The 26118-nt window shown below is 37.7% G+C and overlaps 1 protein-coding gene across 1 annotated transcript in view; it reads right to left on the reverse strand.

Moving 5' to 3' along the window:
* LOC113830928 (vomeronasal type-2 receptor 116-like) overlaps positions 1–15597 on the reverse strand; it is a 41389-nt gene extending 25792 nt beyond the window's left edge. The window contains exons 1-4 of the mRNA XM_027416052.1: positions 15531–15597; positions 13685–13798; positions 13086–13248; positions 1697–1993 (exon numbers count right to left, since the gene is read on the reverse strand). Of these exons, the coding sequence (XP_027271853.1) occupies positions 1697–1993; positions 13086–13248; positions 13685–13798; positions 15531–15597 (641 nt within the window). The remainder of the gene's footprint in view (positions 1–1696; positions 1994–13085; positions 13249–13684; positions 13799–15530) is intronic.
* Positions 15598–26118: the final 10521 nt, after the last annotated feature.

Genomic DNA, 26118 nt, shown 5'->3' on the forward strand with positions numbered 1-26118 from the left:
CTGAGAATGAGAAAGGGCAGGAAATCCTGAGCTAATTGGAAACATGAGTGTAGGGGAGAGGGAGCTGCCAGAACGTGAGGACAAGAGGAGGGGATAGGAGGAAATGGAGGAGCTGAAAGTTTGAATAGGGGGAAGGATAGAGGAGAGCAGGATGAGAGATATCATAACAGAGGGAGCCATTATAAGTCTGAGGAGAAATCTGGCACTAGGGAGATTTCCGGAGATCTACAAGGATGATACCAAGTGACAATCTAGGCAATGGTGGAGAGGCTACCCTAAATGCCCTTCCCCTATAATGATACTGATGACTACTTTATATGCCATACTAGAGTCCTCATCCAGTGGCTGATGGAAGCAGAGTCAGGCACCCATATCTGAACCATACACTGAACTGAACTCTGGAACGCAGGTACAGATAGGGTGGAATGAAGATCAAAGTGGTTGGTCCTGGCTGGTGAATCCCAAATAAACATCTGGCCTGAACAAGGGGGAGCACATGGACCCCTGACGGATTACTGGGAAACCAGCATGGAACTGATCTGGAACCCAAGAATGTTGGTGTCAGTTAGGAGGCCTTGGAAATCTATGGGGCCTCTTGGAGTATATCAGTACTTATTCCTAGCATAGGAATGGACGTTGGGAGCCCATTTCAAATAGAGGGATATTCCCTCAGCCTAGACACATTGAGGAGGACCTATGCCCCATCCCAAAGGATATGACAGACTCTGAAGACAACCCCAATAGAATAACTCACTCTCCCTGGGGAGCAGTAATGCTGTGTGTTAGTGGAAGGGCAGGGCAGGAAAGGAGGGATTGGGAACTGGCATTGACATGTAAAACAATCCTTCTAATTTAAATAAAAATGGAGGGAAAATGGAAAAGAGCAAGGAATGGGGATCTGGGGGCACATCACCAATAATTGTTGCCTCATCCTTCCCTAATGATAGATTTAATGAAGTCATCACCTAGCATTTAGTGTAAAATGCGAGTCTGTGAGAAAGACAGAAATAATCATGTATATCATGATTTCTTAATTTAGGATGCAATGCATATATATATATGAATTGTTTTACTGAGTGATAGTAATCAGTATTGCACTATCTGTTTTCCTAATCTTGATTAATTACCAAGCATGGGGTCTAACCTAATGCTTTCTCAGTTTGTAGTGATGCTTACAGATAGTTGCTTTGCCTCAGTATTGCTTTGTAAGAGCCTATTGTGGGGATATCTCTAAGTGGATGTTCTCTGTGAGTGCTACTCAGAGATCTGCTTTCCTGAAGTATCATACTTTCCTTGCAAAATTTTTCAGTAGTGATGGCATGAGGATTGTTCCAAATTTATTTCTATGTTCTGGGTTCTCTCTTCCTCTATCTGTCCATTGTTGAATACTGGATAAACTGAAAAGATTATACCCTATCTTGTGTAGTTAGTTATATGACTAGTGAGCAGCACTTATCTATGAAGCACCATTGTACATCTTGCTAATGATTGAAGATAGAATCATGAATACTACTAAGTGATCTCCTTAGGAATCCAAGTATTTACTGCTTATGTTTTCACCACACTCATTCCACCATTGATCATAGCAGGATCCAGATAATTCATTCACTTCTATTTTAAATCAAAGGCAATAAACAAGTAATTCAGTTTTCTTTTGTTTTGTATCCTACATGACTGGGTATCCAAATTTTACAAACTTACTTGTGGAATTTTGTAGAGTTCCAAAAGAGTTCCAATTGCAGCAGAAAATTCAGGCCTGATTCCCGCAATGATTCCAAGAGCTTTGTGTTGAGTTTTGCATTTGTAGTTAGGAATAAACTCACTCCTTTCAGACAACCACATCAGAAGGCCCTCTAAAGTTTGGCGGTGAGTGTGAAAGGCATTGTAGAGGTGGAATCCCAAGGTTACATTGGGAAGCAGATGGGCATCCTTATTGATCTCCTCAATGGCAAAGTATAAAGTCAGCAAATATTGGTAGTTTTTCCATTTCCCTCTAAACAGGAGGGGCAGAATGATGAGCACAGTTAGGGCATTATTGTCAGAAACTCGTAACAAATTCGGGATATTAGAGGATTTTAAGCCCTGACCTCTTTACTGACATGTAAGACTAGTGTGAGTGAGCCCCTGGCAGCTAAGGAACATCATGGAATGGCTCAGGAACTCTCAGAGTTTCACTTATACTTCAGTATTGGATTCTGGAAGTGCATAGTGTGGATTGAAGTGTCAGGTGTCTGTGTGCTATGGTTGCTGAGTACATGGTGCATATGGTGCTTATGGTACAGGGTTATTCATCAAACACTGAGATAAGGAAGAGTCAATTATGTTTTCTATAGAATGTGAAAAAGAACTTCATAAACTTTTATTTTGTACTGAAATGATCTTATACTCAAATTTTATTTTATATTGGAATTACAAACAAGATTGAATTACATGACAATCCCAGTTCCCTTCTCCCTCCTTTCCTCCCCTAACACTCCCCCCCCCAGCTAAAAACCGTACCTATCACATATCCTTTCTTCTAATCTACACCTGACTCATCATTTCTGCTCCCTCATGACCTCTGCATCCTTCCTTTTCTTCCCTTCTCATTCTTGTAGCTCCCTCCCCCCTCTCTTCCCATGTTCTCAATTTGCTCAGGGGATGGTGACCCTTTGCGCTTCACCAGGGTACAAAGTTTGTCTCTTTTAGGGTCCTCACTGTTTGCTAGTTTCTCTGGCAGTGTGGATTGTAGGCTGGCAACACCTTACTTCATGTCTAAAATCCACATATGAGCGAGCAAATATCATGTTGTTCTTTTTGTAACTGGGTTACCTCGCTCAGAACGGTTTCTTAGAGTTCCATCCATTTTCCTGCAAATTTCAGGATTCCATCACTTCTTACTGCTGAGTAATACTCCATTGTGTAAATGCACCACATTTTCTCTAACCATTTTTCAGTTGAGGGGCATCTAGACTGCTTCCAGTTTCTGGCTATTACCAATAGTGCTGCTATGAACATCGTTGAACAGATATCCTTGTTGTATGAATGTGCTTCTTTTGGGTATATGCCTAGGAGTGGAATTGCTGGATCTTGTGGTAGACTGATTCCCATTTTCTTGAGGAGCTGACATACTGATTTCCAAAGTGGCTGTACAAGTTGACAACCAGCAGTGGAGAAGTGTCCTCCTTTCTCCACATCTTTTCCAGCATAAACTTTCATTGCTGGTTTTTATTTTAACCATTCTGACAGGAGTAAGATGGTATCTCAGAGTTGTTTGATTTGCATTTCCCTGATGGCTAAGGATGTTGAACACTTTCTTATATGTCTTTCAGCCATTTTGGATTCCTCTGTTGAGAATTGTCTATTTAGTTATGTACCCCAATTTTTAATTGGACTGTTTGGTGTTTTGGAGACTAGCTTCTTGATTTCTTTGTATATTTTGGAGATCAGCCCTCTGTCAAATGTGGAGTTGGTGAATATCTTTTCCCAGTCTGAGGGCTGATGTGTTGTCTTAGTGCCTATGTCCTTTGCCTTACAGAAACTTCTCAGTTTCAGGAGGTCCCATTTATTAATTGTTGATCTCAGTGTCTGTGCTACAGGTGTAATGTCCAAGTAGTGTCCTTTACCAATTAATTCGAGTGTCCTGTACCAATTAATTCAAGGTATTTCACACTTTATCTTCTAATAGATTCAGTGTGCCTAGGTTTATGTTGAGGTCTTTGATCCATTTTGACTTAAGTTTTGTGAAGGCGGACTGTCTTGGATCTATCTGCAGTCTTCTAAATGTTTGCATCCAGTTATGCCAGCACCATTTGTTGAAGATGTTCTCTTTGTTCCATCGTATATATTTGGACTCTTGTCAAAATCAGGTGTTCGTATATACTCAAATTTAATTGTATAATACTTTTATTTGCCTATCACCTAGTGTTAAAGTTTATCTATGGGAGTTGGACAGATGGCTAAACAGCTAGGGACTCTGATTCCTTCGTAAACGTGGGATCAATTCCCAGTGCCTACTTGGAGGCTCAGAACCATCTATATTTTTAGGCAAGAAATTCTCTTCTAAGGTATGTGGGTACCAGGTACACATGTCGCCAAAACACTTATAGAGGAAGGTAAGCACTGAAACATATGACATAAAATAAATAAACCATTTTGAAAAGTGTTTCTGTGACTTGAGAAATGACTGAGCGGTTAAGCCTACTTGCAGCTCTTGTGTAGTATTCTGATTCAGGTCACAGCAGCCTCTCTTTGTGTTTCAATAGTGTGCAGCACAGTTTTAGGATGGAACCCACATCCTCCTTTGGCCTCTGCAAGCACCAGGCACAAAACATATTGGCAAAGTAATTAAAGATATAAAATTTTAAAAATCTTTAATAAAATTTTTAAAAAGTAAACAAAAAAGAAGATCTTTTATTTTAAGATTACAGATTTAAAAAGTGAGCAGATTTTCCTTTGTAACACAGTGAAAGAATCAAAGTAAGTAAAAACAGAACACATAAAGAGGAAACTCTCCTGAATCCATGAGGCAGTAAAAGAGTGTTTAAAATGAGAGGAAAGGAAACTTTGCAAGAAGGTGGATGGGCTCAACTTTCTCACTCATGGCATTTGGTGGTTGGGGAAGGTGTCAGCAGGAGCTACTTTCAAAACCCAGAGCAGATGAAAGCCTGGCAACCCCACTAGAGACAATAAGAGAACTCATGGGCCTCAAGTCCACTGTGTTCTACTGAAGCAGAGATTCTAACTAGAGACCTTTGGGCAGCAGGAACAAATGCCTTTGGTTACACTGTGTTTCATGAGGTCTATGGCTAGATGACACATTAAGAGAGCATCTGTTGTTCAAAAACTGGCAATTAGCAACCATTGAGGGAGGGACAATTAGTCTTCCCTTGGGATTATCCAATACCCAGTGTTCAACAACATAAGTGGACATGTATATAAATATACATGTGTTTATATGTGTACATATGTATCAATGCATGTATGTATATAAATACACACATGTGTAGCAATATGTACATTGCATAAATTCATATGTGTATAAAATATGTGTATGCATGTAAACATGTATATAAACTTATATATGGGTATAAATTCATACATGAATCCATATGCTTACACATGTATATATAAACATGCATATGAATGCATACATATATAATTTTATGTATGAATTAAATGCATACATGTGAATGTAATCATATATAAATGTAAACATGCAAATAAATACATTCATGTATATAATTACATTCATCTATATAATTTTACATATGTGTATAAATGAATGCATATGAATAAATGTGTACCTCTATATAAATGCATACATGAGAACTCCTGGAAAGAGTCATTTGTGGAGACTGGCTATTTAGAACTCAGTGGTGGGTAAAGATTGGACGATTGCAGATCTAGAAATTCATTACCTTATTCTAGGCTGACTGTAGAAGCCTGAAAAGCCATTTCTTGGACACCTCTGCAAGTGAGGTAGTCTCTTATAACCAAATCTCGTAACTTATCAGAACACTGGCTTCCAACAACCTAAAAGCCAAGAATAACATCAGATGTTATCTTGGGCCTTTCCTATTTTGCCAGGGACCTCTTCTCTGATGTTTCTACCAATTTATTTGAGTTACAGCTTTCTTTATATTTTGCTATGAGATCATCATGAAATTACATCCCCCAAGGGAACATTGAATCTTGGATCACCTAAGTCTGTGTTCATTGGTCATGAACACTCAAATTTGTCTCCAGAATAAATTCTATTTTTTAAATTTGATCTGGGGCTGAGATTTTTCCAATGACACAAAGCAATACTGAACACTAAACAATTGATTCCGTGGTTATATTTGTACCTTTGTTTATATATGTGTGTGTGAATATTTCTTCATAACAATAATTATAAAATAATGAATTTGGGAAGGAACAAGGCTGGGGGGACAGGATATAGTTGGAGGTAGGGAAAAAAGAGGAAATTATGGAATTGGCTTTTAAATGTGGAGACATAGGGGAGGGGATATGATCAAAACCTATTGTCTGTAATTTTTAAGTAAACAAGAAAAAATAATAATATAAAAATTTTAATATACAAAAAGTTTTAAAGATTGACCAATATAACACATTAAAATCAAGAAGATTCCACAAGGTATTTTTACTGTATTGTGTGTTCCTCAAGAAGTTCTGAGTGATAGAACATAACATGGATTTTAGAGAGCAGGAAAATTATGAATCAGAGGATTCCGGTGGCAGGTAAGATCTCTAGGAAGGACATAAGAAAGACAGCCCAGCCCTAGAAATACACAAACAAGGCTTCACTCCAGAGCATTATCTTGGAGTTTGAATGAAACCTCTGAGCCTTAGTCCATGGAGTTGTTAAAAGTATAGAATTATGAATCTGTTGAACATTGCAGGGAAGCCCAAGAATGTGAGGTTCCTGGGTTCTGCTTGAGAGCCCCACACCAGCCCCCATGCCTGGTGATTAATACCTAACAGGTTTTCCATTGTCATTGTGTGTACTGTTCCCATGCTAATAAGGCTTTCCAGTCTTAAGACACAATGGAAAATCCCTCCAGCTTAAGAGAAATCAGAGCAGTAAATTCTGGGGTGGCCCTAGACAGTGAAATAATCTAGCCAACCCCCAGAATTCATGGATCAATGTAGCCACAGAGCTCTGATGTTCAAAGGAGGAAAATGGCTCCTATAAACACAAGCTGGTGGACATCAGACACTAATCCAATAAAGACTCAGGAAGAATATCAGCCAAAAAAAAAAAAAAAAAAAAAAAGATTCCACACTGTCCACCAACTTCCATCAATATGTACAGCTGGAAGTCTGAAATTACTGAGGATAGGGATATTCCTTTCTACTAAAGTTTAATCCACTACATCTAGCAGAGTACGTATATTTTCATTGTTTTCTAATGTCTTATATGCCTAAAATATAGTTTCATCAAATCTGCACCTCAACCTTATCATCCACTTTGGATGCTAGCAGGTAGGAATACAGTCAGACACACCTGATTTCTACATGTCCTATGGCTCAATTAGGTGATGTTCTCATCAAATAGGTCCTACCAATGAATTTTGGAGGATAACCAAACCACTGGAAATAGATTGTAACATTTGAATTTTTTGCAGAATGCTTTATTTGAATTAGAAACAAGATTGTTTTTTGTGTCAATCCCAGTTCCTTCTACCTCCCTCCTACCCTACCACTTCCCCCCAAATAAAACCCTACCTATCACATATGCTTTTTGCTCAACAGGGAGGGTGAGGCCTTAGATAGTGAGTCATCAGAGTCTATCATATGCTTTGGGATAGGGTCTCAGCCCACCCCAGTGTGTCTTGGCTCAGGGAGTATCCCTCTATGTGGAATGGGCTCCCTAAGTCCACACATATGCTCGGGATAAGTACTGATCTAGTACAGGAGGTCCTGTAGACTTCCGAGGTCTCAAGAAACCAATGTTCCTGGGGTCTGGATCTGTCCCATGCTGGTATCCCAGCTATCAGTCTGGGAATTAGTTGAAAATCCTGATATTAACCCACACACCTATGAACACAGGATTTCTGACAAAGAAGCTAAATTTATACAATGGAATAAAGAAGAAATGGTGCTGGTATAACTGGATGCTGGAATGTAGAAGACTGCAGATAGATCCATGTCTATCGCCATGCACAAAACTTAAGGCCTAATGGATCAAAGACCTCAACATAAATCCAGCCACACTGAACCTATTAGAAGACAAAGTGTGAAACACCCTTGAATTAACATTTGAGTTTATATGAACAACATTAACAAACAATCTAAAACAAGTAACTTGTACCTAGAACTAAGATTTTTGCTCAATGGCACATGATATTTTGGAGAGGCATTATCCCCAACTGTAAAATAACCAATTTAAGTGCTTTGTAAATGAATGTATTTACGAAGCATCTTTAGCAATGCATTTCCATTACGTTTTGTCCAAGGTCTAAAGTTAGGTATTTCCTTCACATACTCCCTCCTCTGCTCACCCATCACTTGCTACTTAACTCTTTTTGCTCCAGCATTTCCATTCTACTCTTCACACCACATGGGTTCTATTCTCCTGCTAGTGACATCCCCTATCCATTACATGTTAATAGTTTCATGATTTATATGGGTACTCTAGTTAACTAGAGATACCAGAAAATTCAAATCTAGCATCTGCATATGACAGAAAGATTTTGGCTTTTTCTTATTGTGTGGGTTACCTCATTCAGAATGATAATCCCAGCTTCATCCATTGCATGTAACTTTCATAATTCTATTTGTGTTTTCAGCTGAATAAAATTAAATTTTGAACATGTTCCACAGGTTCAATATCATCCATTACTTGATAGACATCTAGGCTGTTGCCATGTCTGACTATTGTGAATAAACCAACACTAAACATGAATAACCAAGAAATTCCTATGGTAGGATATGCAGTCTATTAGGTATATGCCTATGATTAATAGACGTAGATGATAGTATTGTTATCATTACACAAATTTAGTGTATCTCCACATTAATTTCCATAGGGCCTACAGCAGTTTGTGATCCCCTTGACTCACATATATTCCAGCATTTGTTGAAGTTTATGTTCTTGTATATGATGATATCTCAGTGAAGTTTTAAGTTGTATTTCACTGATTAGTAAGGAGATTGAACATCTTTATAATCTTTCTCAGCCATTTTTATGTTATCTTTTCCGAATTCTCAGTTTAGTTACATGTGTTTTAAACTGGGTTGTTTGCTTTATCAATAGTTAAATTAATGTTTGCTTATTAGACATTGGGACCTCTATTTCCTGCTATCTCAACTTCTCTGGTTTTGGAACAGTTGAGAATGTTTGAGATACAGTCTTTAAGCCACTCAGTGTTGATGTGTGAATGTATTATCTACAGTGTTTTTGGCCCATGCACCAAGCAGCTTCTCTCACCCTACTGGGCACCTATCACATGAATAGGGTTGATGCTCTTTGTGATTTGGGACATTTCCTCTGACATATCTCTCTGTCTTCTTGGGGATACCAGGTATCTACCCATTTCTCTCTCATCCTTGCTGTCTCTTCCAACATGTTCTTTGATTACTCCGGGAGCTTGCTCTTCATACTCTTCATGTGCCTTCTTCAATCTCTTTTCCTTCCCCTGACTTAGAGATTCCATTGATCCTAATTGTCTTATTGCAAATGGCTTGGCCCCAGGACAGCTCAGTGGCTAAAGATGGACACTGGATTATCAAATGCCCATAAATTGTAATTATTTCACCTATATCACAAGCACATAATCCCAAAGTCACTTATTTTTAAACTCTTTCTGCTCTCTACTCTCAAAAAATCTCTTATATCTCCTTTTTTCTTTGATCCCTGCTCCTGTTCTCTTGGAACCTTTTTGTGTTTTCTGCATGCTCTATTCGCTTCATGTGATCACTGGCTGTAGTTTTTACCAAGATTCAAATATCTTTGCAGTGTGGGTAGTATTAATACTGTGTTATTCTGTTGTACTCTATAAATAAGGTGCTTCTGGGGTTGGATTTTAGCCCTGCGTCTCCATACCCGAGCATGCTGTTTAAAAGTTTCTTTTGAATCTGTTCTGTGTGAAGCTGGCCACCTGAATCTCTAAGACAGTGAGAAGGAAAGCAAAACACAATAGCTCAGGATGGAACACTGTGTGGTTTAAAATATATAAAAAGCAATCTTTCCCCAGTAGAAATCCCAGGTGCTAATCTACTCCCTTACTTATGTCAATCAAACTTTAATAAATTATAAAAATTATGTTAAGATTTTAAGACTATTAAATTTTCTGTAGCTCTGGATTTGTAAATTCATTGGATGTGATTTAAAAATCGGTGAAATCTATTACAAACAGTCAAGTTGAAATTTTTAACAAAAAGGCTTGACAAGTTTAAAAAATGTACAACCTGATTATGTGTCACTTGGAGTCAACTCTTATTTAGAAAAATATATATGACACAGCATACTGTACATGTTACTTGGATTAGATTCTTATTTCTGGAATAAAAGACTTATTATAGCAAATGTTTGATAAAGGTTTATAATTCCTAAGGGGCTAAGAGTCTATGCATGATAACAGAGACTGATTTAGAGATACATGCATGATTAGTTATGTCACTGCTAACTGTGTTCAACCCTAGGCATCTAGAAAATATAGATAAAGAACAATGTGTGTTTAATGATTAAGGTATGTTTGTTAAACAAGTATATAAATTCCTAAAGTCCATCCAGGCTACCACAAACTGACATGAAGTTAGACATATACCTTCTTTGTCTTTGCTAACTATGTTAATCTTGATGTATTGGAATAAACTAAGTTATATAAGAAACTGATATTCTATAAAATGCACTATTAATAATTACAAAATTAATGTTCCCAGACACATTATGGACTGTATTTTTGATTTATGACTTTATTTTGATGCTAAATGATCTTTAATTCAAAGCTGTAAGGCTCAAAGTAAACATGGATACCTTTGTAAAATTCTAATCTTATAAAAACTACGAACTTGTAAACAGTAGAAAATAATTAAGACATGTAAGTTAATGTTCAGTAACTCTATCAATGGTCAGATTCGTTATTGTAGTCAGAATTATATTTTTAGTCATGGTGAGTACAAATGTAATTCATTTACAATGAGACAAAATTTAGGCATATATATATATATATACATATATATATATATACATATATATATATATATGTATATATATATATATATATATATATATATATATCATCAAGGAAAAGTGTGAAGCAAGACACTGAAAATAAGTAGTTTTTTACACATAAGGTATAGTTAATGAATTAAACAATATCCCGGAAGCCCCTCAAAGAGATCTGCTGACTATGGAACTTAAGGAAGTTAATAAAAATGCTTCCCCTGGTAAACAAAACTACAAGCTTCTGGAATCAGCAGCTGAGGCCATCCACAAATCAGATGGGAGAAACAGACTCCACATGAATCTTACAACAACTGTAGTCTTGATGACTACTGCTTCACCCAATACTAGTTTCCTGCCAAAACTTTGGACACTGTTGGGTTGAATACCCTACTCTGCCTTGGCAAGGTACGTAAGTTTCTCAAGTTCCTCTTCTACAGAAATATGGCTCAGATCTCAAGAGTTCAATGGTTGATGGCTGATGCTACCCTGTGTGGCAGTCAAAGTCTAATGGTGTCTTATGTCACATCCAAAAACTGACAACTTGTGCTCTGAACAAAGACATCCAGATCACCATACAGGATCCCAGACTGGCTTCCCAGGTTTCAGGGAACTCTTGGTCATTTTAACTGATATAGAGGCAATTTGGTTTCTGTTTCCTAGTGGGATTTATCCTCCTTAGATCTTTGATAATGTTGCTAGCTAGATGTACTAGTATAAGTTTAGCAGCAGCAGGCAGACCTACTCAGATCTTTCCAACAAGGCTCATCTGAATGGTCTGTCCATATCATATGTGAAAATTAGGTCTTTTTTTTCTAAACTAATAGATCATGTGCTGAGGAAGGCAGACATACAGACAGGGTTAATTGCTGACAGTCTTTACACGGAAAACCATAATCTCAAACAATTGATTTAAATGAAAATCAAACGGAAGCAATCACCTTTTGAATCTTTGATCCCATCAAGCAACCATCTATGTCTCCTGGTAAAAGATTAGATGGAAAAATGTTTAAAATTGACATGACCTTTGAGGGTCTAGGGAAGTGAATTAAAGTCGGTAAGTGCAAGCTGCAAAAGTCTGTTTAATTTATTTAAGTTATGTGAAATGAGACTTAAAATTTCAAAGGTACAGATTTTTATCTTATTAATCAGTTGCATTCTGATATGCTATTAATCTAGCCTTGGTAAAATACTGCCTACTATTTTCATAGTCAAAGGGCAAAATTTTTAGTTTCCTTTCATTTTTTTTATATTCTGGACAGCGAGACAAGGAAAAAAATTTTTTATGTTTATGCTTGTATCATCCTTTGGGTCCCCAAGTTTTTACAATGGCTATGGAGCATAAGTCTACAATAAAAATACTGGTTAAATGCCTGGAAGTCTGTTTCCTAATCTCACGAAGCAGTGAATGTTTTGAACCTTCAAGAAGACTCTTCTCAGTAGAAGATCTCCCTAATCTAGAATAGACGTTCAAATGAACAATGGCACAGATGATAGCAACAATAGAAACAAACAACAGGAAATATAAAACAGCAACTCATTCACAATATCATAATGAAACAACAAATGAACTCTAATATTCTCCAAGAGATCCAATGCTAGTTGAGTAATTCAAAAATAAAGATAAATGACCTAAAAGCAGATAGAAACAAACAAGAGAATTCGACTAGGCATTGAGGAAAAATGCAATGCTGTATAGGAAAACAATGGCTGAGGGATAAGTAAAGGAGCCATATATGTCAAAGAGTCATTACCAAGAAACATAAATCCTAAAGGGAAATTGAGATGCTTGGGAAGGGGAAGAACAAGTAAAATTGTTGTGAATGGAAAACACAAAACTGCCAATAAAATACAGTGGAAAGTGAACCCACCACAACTGACTGATGAGAAGACAGAATATCAGGCATGATGGATGCAATTTTCAGAACACTGCTTTAAAATATCAATAAAAATGAAATAAGTAATAAACATGTCCATGGCATCCAAACTCTGAGATCCTTTAAATAGATCAATGCAAGAACACATGGGATAGGAGGTACTAAGATACATACTAAAGACATGGGGATTTAGCAGAAACTCCCTATTTTGTAGAAAGAAACAGACGTTCAAAGACAAGACATTTAGATTCCCTAGTGAAAAGGGTGGAACCTCTCAGTGGCACATTAGAGTCAATAGGTGAAAATAAGTTAAAGCCTGACCATGGACTCATAAAATGAACAGACACAACATTTGGCATTTCTCTATCTACTTGACTAGAAAAGTAAAGAAGAGGAAAACAAATGTCTGTTGATGCATAAAGGAGGAGGAAAGTTTGCAATGACTTTCACATGTCTGTGTATACAATTCATTATTCTCAAAGGAATTACATGTGCACAGATGAACTTGCACTTTCATGTAGCCAGAACACTCTCAGCACAGTCACACAAGTACTTACATCATGGCGTCAAAAAGATTCGGTTTTTCCTTAAAAGGTGTCAGGAATTGGTGTTGTAATTCTTGTGTGACATAAATGGGGATAAATGCACCTAGGATTATGTCACCATTCATGTAGGTGGTGGGATTCCGTTTATCCAAACACATCTCATGGATCATTTCCCCTATTGTAAAGAAATATTTCAGGAGTAGGAAGAGACGAAGTAAAGGAAGGGACATGGCAGGGTCTGAAATACACAGAGACAATGCCCTTCACCCTGAAACAATGCTTAGCTAAGGAGATTATTGGCTAAGCTCATAGAACAGGTTCAGACCGCAACAGTGTCAGAGAAAACAGTAGCTACAGCTTATTCCTGATGTTGCATCAGGCCTTCAGGCTGCATATAACCCATGGTTCTCATGCCAGACAAAGGCATAGACAGAAGCAAAGTCCAGACAACACAATAAGAGTGCTGAGAGTCTCTTCTAACTGTAACCAGAGTGACCCTGAATGTGCTGACTTTTCTTGCTACTATTTAGCTCTCATACATGTGCTCTGGGGATCCCATAGTCCTGGGACTGTGCACCTGCATTCTCTATGGTGGTGGAAAACATGTTTACATCCTTCCTTCTTCCCCACCTCTATGATTTCATCATGGTCCACAGTGACTTTGGAGAACACCATAGCCTGAGTCTGAGTTGCAGACATCACCACAGCTTGTTTGTTTTGGATTGCTGTTTTGGAAGACACATGGAGGAAATGTGAACAGGGGAGAAAAGGCCATAGCTGGAGCCCACAAAGCAACACTTACAATATTTCATCCAATTCTTTCACTCGAGAATGATGTGTTGATGTCAGTTTCCAGTGTCACCCATTTAGAAGCACACTAACCGGGTGTCTATTCTGACTCCCTGGTCTGCTCTCTCCTCCTTACAGCAATAATTAGTTAGATGTAGAAAGGAGTACGGACATCTTAAACAAATACAAACCATCATTTCCCACCACACCCAACCACAGTATGAAGGTTTCCAAGCAGTTAACAGTGTTGCATTGTTAGTGCACTCTGCTACAGCCCCTCCTCCACTACATTTTATAACAAATAATATTCATAATACTTTATCTCTACACTTCTTCCTCTCTACACTTCTTCCTCGTTCCTATAATACTAGTTATCAGAAATACTCTTGATATCATTTCATTTTGTACTATTGATAATTATGATAGAGTATAAGACAAATCAAACTATATGTATATGTGTTACATAGGCAACAAGAATTTATGAAAAATATCTCCCTGAATTTTCAAAAGAGCAGGTGTTGTATATTCAGGCTTTGCAGGATGAAAGGAAAGGAGAAATCATGGAATTATACCCTAGCAAATAAATAAACAGATATATCTCATGTATACCCTTCCAAAGTTTTGGTTATTGGATTCCTTAAATTATACACAAAGACCTTTTCAATTGAACAATGTTTGTTAGTATTATCTGCTCTGCATATATCTTGAGGTGTTTCTTTAAATTATCCCTCTTTTATCACTGCAATCTGTTCTTTGATTAGCTATTTCACAGAACCCTGATGTGCAGCCTCACACAGTCATTATTGTTAGACATGAGGACAGGTGTCCACTTCTTATTTCAGCTCTAGGACACTATTTGGCACAGAACCATGCAAGCCTTGTGCTTCCTGCCTCAGTTTCTGAAGATTCATATATGTATAAGACTAATGATTTACAAGGCTTTGATCTTTGTTCTCCTTCATTCCCTCTGACGCTGAAGCTGTTCTAGTTCAATTAACCTGAGCCTGGAGGGGCAATTTGATGGAGATATTACATTCAAGGTGCAGAATTCTGAGGTCTCTCACTGTCTGCATGTTGTTGGTACTTGTCTCTGTATTTGTTTCCATCTGTTGAAGGAAGAACAAATGATGAAAGCTGACAAAAGTCATTGTCTATAAATATACCAGAATGTCATTAGGGGTCCTTTTCTTGCTGCATTTTTGGTAGAACAGTAGTATTTTCTTTTTTCCTGCTTTTTTCCCTAAGCTATCTAGTTTTACATTCTTGGTCATGAAAACAGTGTCAGGTATCAGTTCCATCGGGTGTAGAAGGCTTAAATAGACTTTACTGCTTGGTTACACCCACAGCCATTTCACTAGCTTAACTTTTGAAGGTAGTACACCAGTGTACTTTTAAGGTTTTGTAGCTGGATTGGTACTTACATTTCTCCTTTGGTAGCATGCAGAGTACCTTCCTGTATGAAAGTTGCTAACATGTATAGGTGAAGTTTATATGTTCACACCAGCTAGATTTCTCTATGTTCAATGAGTTGTGTGTGTGTTTCTTCAGAAATAGGGCCTTGCATTTAGTTTGATGTCATATATGCATAAATTAGGAAGTTTCTACTGTGGTAACTTTCCATAGTAGCACTTAAATGACCTTAAATTTAGTTATGCCTACTCATATTACCTTCCTCATTGCTCTCTTCCCTCCACACCTTTACTTGACTCTCACTTTCGAGCATATATGGATTCATAACTACCTATTTTCTTTTTCTTAAGAGATCTATCTGCCCCATTCCCAGGCCCCAGGCCCGCATTATGTATGTATGTATCCTCTGTTGTTTTATATATTTTAACTTTCTTATCATTAGCTTCACAACTAACATTCACAATATGCAAATACATAGTGTATTTTCCTTTTGAGTCTTGGTTACTTCACTCAGAATGATTTTCCCTAGTTTACCTGTGAATATCGATTTACCTGCAAGTTTCATGATTTCATTATTTATTTATTTATTTTTAAAGCAAGCTTTTTTAATGCAAGAAATGGCTGCCTGCCCCTACAGTGAGTTTCAAGAGGTCAGCATTTGGTGTGGGGAAGAGAAGAACTTTTTATAGTTCTGGGGTAAAGGAGTTCCAAATGGGGTTGGCAGTCAAATAAAACAGAACATAGGAAGATGGTCATAATAAGGTAGTCATAACCACAGGTGGTTATAATAACCTTTTGAAACAAAAGTAGGTTTGCAACATAGTCAAACAACTTTTGAAACAAAGACATAGTTGTTGATTCCTGGAACAGGAAGGCAGTAGAGAACCATTTGGAGTGAAGGTTACAGGTGAGGCATAGCCATATCCTTGAGAAAAGAACTTTAATCATAAACAGGAATGAACCTAGTTTGTCTTGATAATCCCACTGAATGAGAGTAAAGGCCATTACCCAAATTCTTTGGTCAAATTTTGTAAGCTTTACTTTTTGGCAGACAGGGAGGGATATTTCTATAAAGTGAGGTTTGAGAAAATAGCATTGAACACAGGAGAAGGTTTTTGTAGCCCCCAAACCTGCAAGACCAGGAGATTTTCATGGGTTGTCGGATTTTCAGAGAAATTTTGGTTATGAAGAAGCTTGGCAGAACATGTTATCAGGGTGAAAGTTAGGGCATAGTGTATGCTTGTGTCAAATTCCAGAAAATAAATCAAGGCATGGTCAAACCCAAGTTACAGAAAACAGGAATTTACTTATTTTGACCTTGTAACAAGATGGATTCTAATGTTAAGATGTGGACAGGCTGGTGCTGTGGAATACTCTTGAATACTGTAAAGATTTGTCACTCAAATTGGTTTAATAAAACACTGATTGGTCAGTAGCCAGGCAGGAATTATAGGTGGGGCAACCAAACTAAGGATGATGGGAAGGAGAAAGGCAGGATCTGGAGTCACCAGCCAGATGCAGAGGGAGTAGGAGAAGAACATGCCCTGCTAATAAATGTGCCACCATGTGGCAGAGTATAAATAAGGAATATGGGTTAAATTAAAATGTACAAGCTAGTTAGTAATAAGCTTGAGCTATATTCTGAGCATTTACTATTAATATAAGTCTCTGTGTGGTAATTTGGGAACTAGCAGGCAGAAGACAAATGCTGAATGACAGGCTGGTCTATCAGGTCAATCTTTACTATCAGACAGCTTTCAAGCCTAAGATGAAGGCAGGGTGATTCATCAGGTGGTCTTAATATGTAGTTTTGACCAATTTGAGAGTTGATATGTAGACCACAGTGGCCTCCAACTCATAGACATCCACCTACCTCAGCCTCCCAAGTGCTGAGATTAAAGGATTGCATCACCTCACCTGGCCTCAAAACAATATTTTTAAAGTTAGTTCTGAAGAAATAGAGTTGAAGAATGAAAGGGAAGATGTTAAAACCACAATATCCTCTAAGAGACAAGGAAAGTATACTTAATTCCTAAATTAAAAAACACAAGCATCTCTTGGGATTAGAAAATACTATAACAAATTTTAAGTGTATATATCATTGGGCATTTACAGAAAGTTTCTCAGAAAGTAGAACAGAAGAAGAGATGGAAGATGACAAAGAACAAAATGTTTTAAAAATACAATGATTTCATTTTTTTAAAATGACTAATATTCCATTGTGTCAGTATATCCCATTGTCTTTATCCATTATTCTGTTGATGGGCTTCTAGGTTGTTTCTACTTTCTGCCTATACTGCAGTTAACATGTTTGAACAAATGTCTCTGTGGTAAGATGAAGTATCATTTGGTGTATGCGTAAGAGTAGTATAGCTGGATCTTGAGGTATATCAATTTCCACTAGCTGAGGAATAGCCACATTGATTTTCATAGTGGCTATACAGGGTTATACTCCTACCAGCATTTATGAATTTTCAACATATTACATACCCTTACTAGCGATAACTGCACTTTTTATTGATCTTAACAATTTGGACTGTTGTTAGAGGACATCTCAAAGTTGTTTTGATTTCATTTTTGTGATGGCTAAGGATCGTGATATTTTTTAATGTTTCTCAGCCATTTGAATTTCTCCTTATGAGAATTCTCTGTTTCAATATGTACCTGAGTTTCATTTGGGTATATGTTTTCTTGACATATAGATTTTTAGTTTAGTTTTGTTTTTACCTCTTTATACATTGACATTACTAGCCCTTTACTGGAAGTGTAAGTAGCAAAAATATTTTCCCAGTTTGAAGGCTACCACTTTGAATGATGATGTCCTTTTCAGGTTAGTATGATCCTTTTTCTTAATTGATGTTCTTGATGCCTGTGCTAATGTTGGAAACATCTCCCATGCTCATGCTTCAGTGGGATTAATAAAGTATAATTCGTTCCCATAATAATAGCAATCTACAGATTCAGTGTGATCCCCATAAAAATTCCAGCATACTTCTTCAGGATCCTGAAAAGACAATTTTCAATTACATGGGAAACACAATAACACCATGATAGCTAAATAATAACCTTTTAAGTTATCACTATACCAGGGCTTAAAGTGAGCTACAGAACTAGAGTAATAAAAACAGCATTGTATTGGCATGGAAACAGAAACTTGGATGAATGATTGAATTGAAGACCCAGATGTAAAACTGCAAACCTATGGATTCCTCATTTTTTGTTTTGTTTAAAAATAAGGATACTAAAAATACACAGTGGAGAAAGAAGACAGCTTCTTTAACAAATGGTGATGGTCTAACTGGATGTTTTCTGGAGATTAATACAGCTAGATCCATAGCTACCACCCTGCACAACATTTGAAATGGATTAAAGACCTAAGCAACATGCAGATAACAGCGAACCTTATGGAAGAATTAGTGAGGAAAAGCCTTGAATTCATTTACTCAGGAAAAGACTGTCGAAGATGTTCTCTTTGTTCCATTGTATAAATTTAGATTGTTTGTCAAAAATCAGGTGTTCATAGGTGTGTGGGTTAATATCAGGGTTTTCAATTCTATTCCATTGGTCTACCTGTCTATTTTTGTGCCAGTACCAAGCTGTTTTCAGGACTATAGCTCTGTAATAGAGCTTGATGTCAGGGATGGTGATGGCTCCAGTAGTTCCTTTATTGTACAGGGTTGTTTTGGCTATCATGGGTCTTTTCTTTCTCCATATAAAGTTGAGTATTTTCCTTTCAAGGTCTGTGAAGAATTGTGTTGGGATTTTGATGGGGATTGCATTGAATCTGTAGATTGCTTTTAGCAAGATTGCCATTTTTACTATGTTGATCCTACCTATCCAAGAGCATGGGAGATCTTCCCATTTTCTGGTATCTTCTTTAATTTCTTTCTTTAGAGACTCAAAATTCTTATTGTACAGGTCTTTCACACTTTTGCTTAGTGTTACCCCAAGGTATTTTATGTTGTTTGTGGCAATTGTAAAGGGTGATGCTTCTCTGATTTCTTTCTCCACCAATGTGTCATCTGTATATAGTAGGGCTATGAATTTTTTAAGTTATTCTTGTATCCTGCCACTTTGCTGAAGGTGTTTATCAGCTATAGGAGTTCCCTGGTAGAGTTTTTCGGGTCACTAATGTAGACTATCATATCATCTGCAAATAGTGAGACTCTGGCTTCTTCGTTTCTGATTTGTATTCCCTTGATCTTCTTTTGTTGTCTTATTGCTCTAGCTATGACTTCAAGGATAATATTGAAGAGGTATGGAGAGAGTGGACAGCCTTGTCTTGTCCCCGATGTTAGAAGAATTGGATCCAGTTTCTCTCTATTTAATTTGATGTTGGCTGTTGGCTTGCTGTATATTGTTTTTATTATGCTGAGGTATGTTCCTGTTATTCCTGATTCTCGAAGACCTTTGTCATGAAGAGGTGTTGGATTTTGTCAAAGACTGTTTCAGCATCTAGTGAGATGATCATGTGCTTTTTTTCAGTCTGTTTATATGGTAGATTACATTGATGGATTTTCGTATGTTGAACCATCCTTACATAGCTGGGATGAAGCCTACTTGATAATGATGGATGATTTCTCTGATGTGTTCTTGGATTGTATTTGCCAGGATTTTATTGAGAATTTTTGCATCAAAGTTCATGAGGGATATTGGTCTGTAGTTCTCTTTGTTAGCTGTGTCTTTGTGTGGCTTAGGTGTCAAGGTTATTGTAGCCTCATAAACAGTTTGGCAATGTCCCTTCTGCTTCTATTGTGTGGAACAACTTGAGGAGTATTGGTATTAGCTCTTCTTTTGAACTTCTGGTAGAATTCTGCAGTGAATCCATCTGGTCCTGTGCATTTTTTTTTTTGCTTGGGAGACTTTTGATGTTTGCTTCAATTTCCTTAGAGGTTATAGGTCTGTTTAAGTTGCTTATCTGTTCTTGATTCAATTTTAATAAGTGATAACTGTTCAGAAAATTGCCTATTTCTTTTAAATTTTCTAATTTTGTGGAGTACAAGTTTTCAAAGTATGACCTGAATATTCTCTGGATTTCCTCAGTGTCCATTGTTATGTCCCCCTTTTCATTTTTGATTTTGTTAATTTGCATGTTCTCTCTCTGCCTTTTCATTAGTTTGGATAACGGTTTGTCTATCTTATTGATTTTCTCGAAGAACCAACACTTTGTTATATTGATTCTTTGAATTGTTTTCTTTGTTTCAGCTTTATTGATTTCTGCCATCAGTTTGATTATTTCCTGGCATCTGCTACTCCAAGGTGTATTTTCTTCCATTTTTTCTAGAGCTTTCAGCTGTGATGTCACCTCTCTGGTGTGGCTATTTTCTAGTTTCTTCATGTGAGCACTTAGAGCTATCAACTTTCCTCAGTACTGCTTTCAAAGTGTCCCATAAGTTTGGGCATCTTGTGTCAACATTTTCATTGAATTCTAGGAAGTCTTTCATTTCTTTCTTTATTTCTTCCTTGTCACAGGAATGGTGCAATTGCATGTTGTTCAATTCCCATGAGTTGGTAGGTTTATTGCACTTTGTTTTGTTTTTGATTTCTAACTTTAAAGCATGGTGGTCTGATAAAACACAGGGGATTATTCCAATTTTTTGTACCTGTTGAGAGTTGCTATGTTGCCGAGAATGTGGTCAATTTTTGAGAAGGTTCCAGGTGATGCTGAAAAGAAAGTATATTCTTTTGTGTTTGGATAGAAAGTTCTATAAATGTCTGTTAATCCAAATTGGGTCATAATTTCTGTTAGTTTCTTTGTCTCTTTGTTAAGTTTCTGTCTGGTGGTTCTGTCAGGTGGTGAGAGTGGGGTGTTGAAGCCTCCCACTATAACTGTTAGGCCTTATTTGTGATTTGAGTTTTAATAATGTTTCTTTTATGAATGTTGGTGCCTTTGTATTTGTGGCATAGATGTTTAGAATGGAGACTTCTTCCTGATGGATTTTTCCTGTGAGGAATATGAAATGACGTTCTACATCTCTTTTGATTGATTTTAGTTTGAAGTCTATCTTGTTAGATACTAGGATAGCTACCCCAACTCGTTTCTTGGATCCATTTCATTGGAGTATCTTACCCCAAGCCTTTACTCTGAGGTAATGTCTGTCTTTGAATTCGAGGTGTGTTTCTTGTATGCAGCAGAAGGATGGATTCTGTCTTCGTATCCAATCTGTTAGCCTGTGTCTTTTTATAGGCGAGTTAAGACCATTAATTTTGAGGGAAATTAAGGTCCATTGAGTGTTTATTTTTGTTTGTTTTTGGTTTGTTGTTGGTATTGTATGTTTTGGTATTGTATGCGGATTTACCCTAACTTTTATTTTGTGTTTTTATAGAGTGGGATTATCTATTGCCTATGTTTATGCGAGTGTAGTTAATTTCCTTAGGTTGGAGTTTTCCTTTCCTTCCAGTACATTCTATAGGACTGGGTTCGTGGTTACATATTGTTTAAATCGGGTTTTGTTGTGGAATATCTTGTTTTCTCCATTTATAGTGATTGAAATCTTTCATGGGTATAGTAGTGGGGGCTGGCATCCATGTTCTCTCAGGGTTGGTAGAACATCTATCCTGGTCCTTCTGGCTTTCAGAGATTCCATAGAGAAGAATGGTGTAATTCTGATAGGTTTCCCTTTATACATTACTTGGCCTTTTTCTCTTGCTGCTCTTAATATTTTTTTTTATTCTGCATGTTTGGTGTTTTAATTATTATGTGACAAGGGGACTTTCTTTTTGGTCCACTCTATTTGACGTTTTGTAGGCTTCTTGTACTTTCATTGACCTGTCTTTTTTTTTTAACTTTTTACTATTCCTTTATTTAAAAGGTTCTCACTTTACAATGACTGTCCTCAGTAATCAACCACCTGTGGTGACTGGAAAGAAACAGGTACCTTAAGGTTTGTTTATGTGAAGATAGGAATACTTAACTGGTGAAAAGAAAGTGATTTGAGATGTTTAGCACTGGAGCAGTGCCAATCATTGTGGTTTTTTCTCCAGAGGGATACAAGCCCCACAAAGGACCAAAGGAGAACAGTCTTCTCTCACTGCTATTCTTTTTTTTTTTTTAATTTAATTTTATTTTATTAGTTCTAGTTAGGGAACAAGCTTATTTCAAGTCCCTTCTCCCTCTCCCTCCTCTCACCCCCAAACTTTCTCCCCCACCCCCAGCCCACCCCCCCAACCCCATCCACCCACTACTCCCCAGGCAGGGTAGGGCCCTCAACGGGAGCTCAGCAAAGTCCACCAAGTCTTCCTATGCTGTCCTGGGACCTTCCCCATGTGTCCAGGGCCAGAGTGTAACCCTTCACGTGGGATGGGCTCTCAAAGTCCCTTCTTGCACCAGGGAAAAATACTAATCCACCACCAGAGGCTCCCTGGAGTGCAGAGGCCTCCTTATTGACATCCATGTTCTGGGGTCTGGATCAGTCTTGTACAGGCCTCCTGGACAGCATCTGGGGTCGATGTGCTCTCCCTTGTTCAGGCCAACAGTTCCTGTGGGTTTCTCCATCCTAGTACAGACCCCTTCGTTCTTCATTCCTCCCTCTCTTCAACTAAATTCCCGATTTCGGCTCATTGTATATCTGTGGATGTCTGTCTCTGTTTCCATCAGCCACTGGGTGAGGGCTCTAGGATGGCATAAAGAGAAGTCATCAATCTCATTTTAGGGGGAGGGTTTTTAGGTTATCCTCTCCACCATTGCCTGGATTGTCAGATCGTGTCATCCTTGTAGGTCTCTGGAGATCTCCCTGGTTCCTGATCCCTTCTCGGGCCTACAGTGGCTCCCTCTGATATCGTATCTCTCATCTTGCTCTCTTTCCTCTATTCTTCCCCCAACTCAATGTTTCTGCCCCTCCATTTCCTCTCCTCTTCTCCTCTTCTCTTGCTCTTATTGTAGCAGCTCCTTCCCCCCCACCCTCATGCCCCCAATTAGTTCGGGAGTTCATGCCACTTCCATTCCTGGGGACCATTTAACACTTAGAGTCCTTCATGTTTCCTAGTTTCTTTGGTGAAGAGCATTATATACTGGTAGTCTTTTGTTCTATGTCTAAAATTCATATATCAGTGAGTACATACCTTGCTTGTCTTTTTGTGACTGGGTTACCTCACTCAGGATGGTTTCCTCTAGTTCCATCCATTTGCCTGCGAATTTCAAGATTCCATTGCTTTTTTCTGCTGAGTAGTACTCCATTGTATAAATGTACCACATTTTCTCAATCCATTCTTCAATAGAGGGGCATCTAGGTTGTTTCCAGGTTCTGGCTATTACAAACAATGCTGCTATGAACATGGTTGAACATATGTCCTTGTTGTAAGTACATGCCCTATTTGGGTATATACCCAAGAGAGGAATGGCTGGATCTTGAGGTACACTGATTCCCATTTTTCTGAGCAACCGCCATACTGATTTCCAGAGTGGTCTTACAAGATCGCACTCCCACCAGCAATGGAGGAGTGTTCCTTTTTCTCCACATCCTCTCCAGCATAGATTGTCATTGGTGTTTTTTATTTTAGCCATTCTGAAAGGCATGAGATGGTATCTCAGAGTTGTTTTGACTTGCATTTCTCTGATGGCCAATGATTTTGAGCACTTTTTTAAGTGTCTTTCAGCCATTTCAGATTCCTCGGTTGAGAATTCCCTATTTGGTTCTGCACCCCACTTTTTAATTTTGTTGTTTGGTGTTTTGGTGGCTAGCTTCTTGAGCTCCTTATATATTTTGGAAATCAGTCCTCTGTCAGATGTGGGATCGGTGAAGATCTTTTCCCATTCTGTGGGTGGTCGTTTTATCCTACTGACTGTTTCCTTTGCCTTGCAGAAGCTTCTCAGTTTCAGGAGGTCCCATTTATTAATTGCAGACCTCAATGTCTGTGCTTCTGGCGTAATGTTCAGGAAGTGGTCTCCTGTGCCAATTTGTTCAAGGGTAGTTCCCACTTTCTCTTCTAGAAGATTCAGTGTGACTGGATTTATGCTGAGATCTTTGATCCATTTGCACTTAAGTTTTGTGCATGGTGACAGGTATGGATCTATCTGTAATTTTCTGCATGTCCAAATCCAATTGTACCAGCACCATTTGTTGAAGATGCTGTCTTTTTTCCATTGTATAGATTTAGCACCTTTGTCAAAAATAAGGTATCCATAGGTATGTGGGTCGGTATCAGGGTTTTCAATTCGATTCCATTGGTCTATCAGTCTATTTTTGTGCCAATACCAAGCTGTTTTCAGAACTATGGCTCTATAGTAGAGCTTGAAGTCGGGGATGGTGATGCCTCCAGAAGATCCTTTATTGTAAAGAGTTGTTTTGGCTATCCTGGGCTTTTTATTTTTCCATATAAAGTTGAGTATTGTTCTTTCAATGTCTGTGAAAAACTGTGTTGGGATTTTGATGGGGATTGCATTGAATCTGTAGATTGCTTTTGGCAGGATTGCCATTTTTACTATGTTAATTCTACCTATCCATGAGCATGGGAGATCTTTCCATTTTCTGGTATCTTCTTTAATTTCTTTTTTAAAGTCTCAAAGTTCTTATTGTACAGATCTTTTACTTTTTTGGTTAGTGTTACCCCAAGATATTTTATGTTGCTTGTGGATATTGTGAAAGGTGATGTTTCCCTGATTTCTTTCTCATTGGATTTATCATCTGTATATAGTAGGGCTACTGATTTTTTTGAGTTAATTTTGTATCCTGCTAACTTGCTGAAGGTGTTTATCAGCCGTAGGAGTTCCCTGGTAGAGTTTTTCGGGTCACTAATGTAGACTATCATGTCGTCTGCAAATAGTGAAAGTTTTACTTCATCCTTTCCAATTTGTATCCCTTTGATCCCCTTTTCTTGTCTTATTGCTATAGCCAGAACTTCAAGTACAATATTGAAGAGATATGGAGAGAGTGGACAGCCTTGTCTTGTTCCTGATTTTAGAGGAAACGCTTTGAGTTTCTCTCCATTTACTTTGATGTTGGCTATTGGTTTGGTATATATTGCCTTGATCATGTTTAGATATGTTCCTGTTATTCCTGTTCTCTCCAAGATCTTTATCATGAAGGGATGTTGGATTTTGTCAAAGGCTTTTTCAGCATCTAGTGAGATGATCATGTGGTTTTTCTTTTTCAGTTTGTTTATATAGTGGATTACATTGATGGATTTTCGTATGTTGAACCATCCTTGCATCCCTGGGATAAAGCCTACTTGATCATGGTGGATGATTTTTCTGATATGTTCTTGTATTCGGTTGGCCAATATTTTATTGAGTATTTTAGCATCGATGTTCATGAGGGATATCGGTCTGTAGTTCTCTTTCTTAGTCATATCTTTGTGAGGCTTGGGTATCAAAGTGATTGTAGCCTCATAGAAAGAGTTTGGCAATATCCCATCTGCTTCTATTGTGTGGAACAGTTTGAGGAGTACTGGAATTAGCTCTTGTTTGAATTTCTGGTAGAATTCTGCAGTGAAGCCATCTGGCCCTGGGCTTTTTTTGGTTGGGAGGCTTTTGATTACTGCTTCTATCTCATTAGGGGTTATAGTTCGATTTAAACTGTTTATCTGATCTTGATTTAATTTTGGTAAGTGATATTTATCCAGAAAGTTGTCCATTTCCTTTAGGTTTTCCAATTTTGTGGAATACAGGTTTTCAAAGTATGACCTAAAGATTCTCTGGATTTCCTCCGTGTCCGTTGTTATGTCTCCCTTTTCATTTCTGATTTTGTTAATTAGCATGCTCTCTCTCTGCCTTTTGGTTAGTTTGGCTAGAGGCTTGTCTATCTTGTTGATCTTCTCAAAGAACCAACTCTTTGTTTCATTGATTCTTTGTACTGTTTTCCTAGTTTCTACTTTGTTGATTTCGGCTCTCAGGTTGATTATTTCCTGG

This window comes from Cricetulus griseus, chromosome 4 (assembly GCF_003668045.3).
Source record: "Cricetulus griseus strain 17A/GY chromosome 4, alternate assembly CriGri-PICRH-1.0, whole genome shotgun sequence".
Taxonomy (NCBI): domain Eukaryota; kingdom Metazoa; phylum Chordata; class Mammalia; order Rodentia; family Cricetidae; genus Cricetulus; species Cricetulus griseus.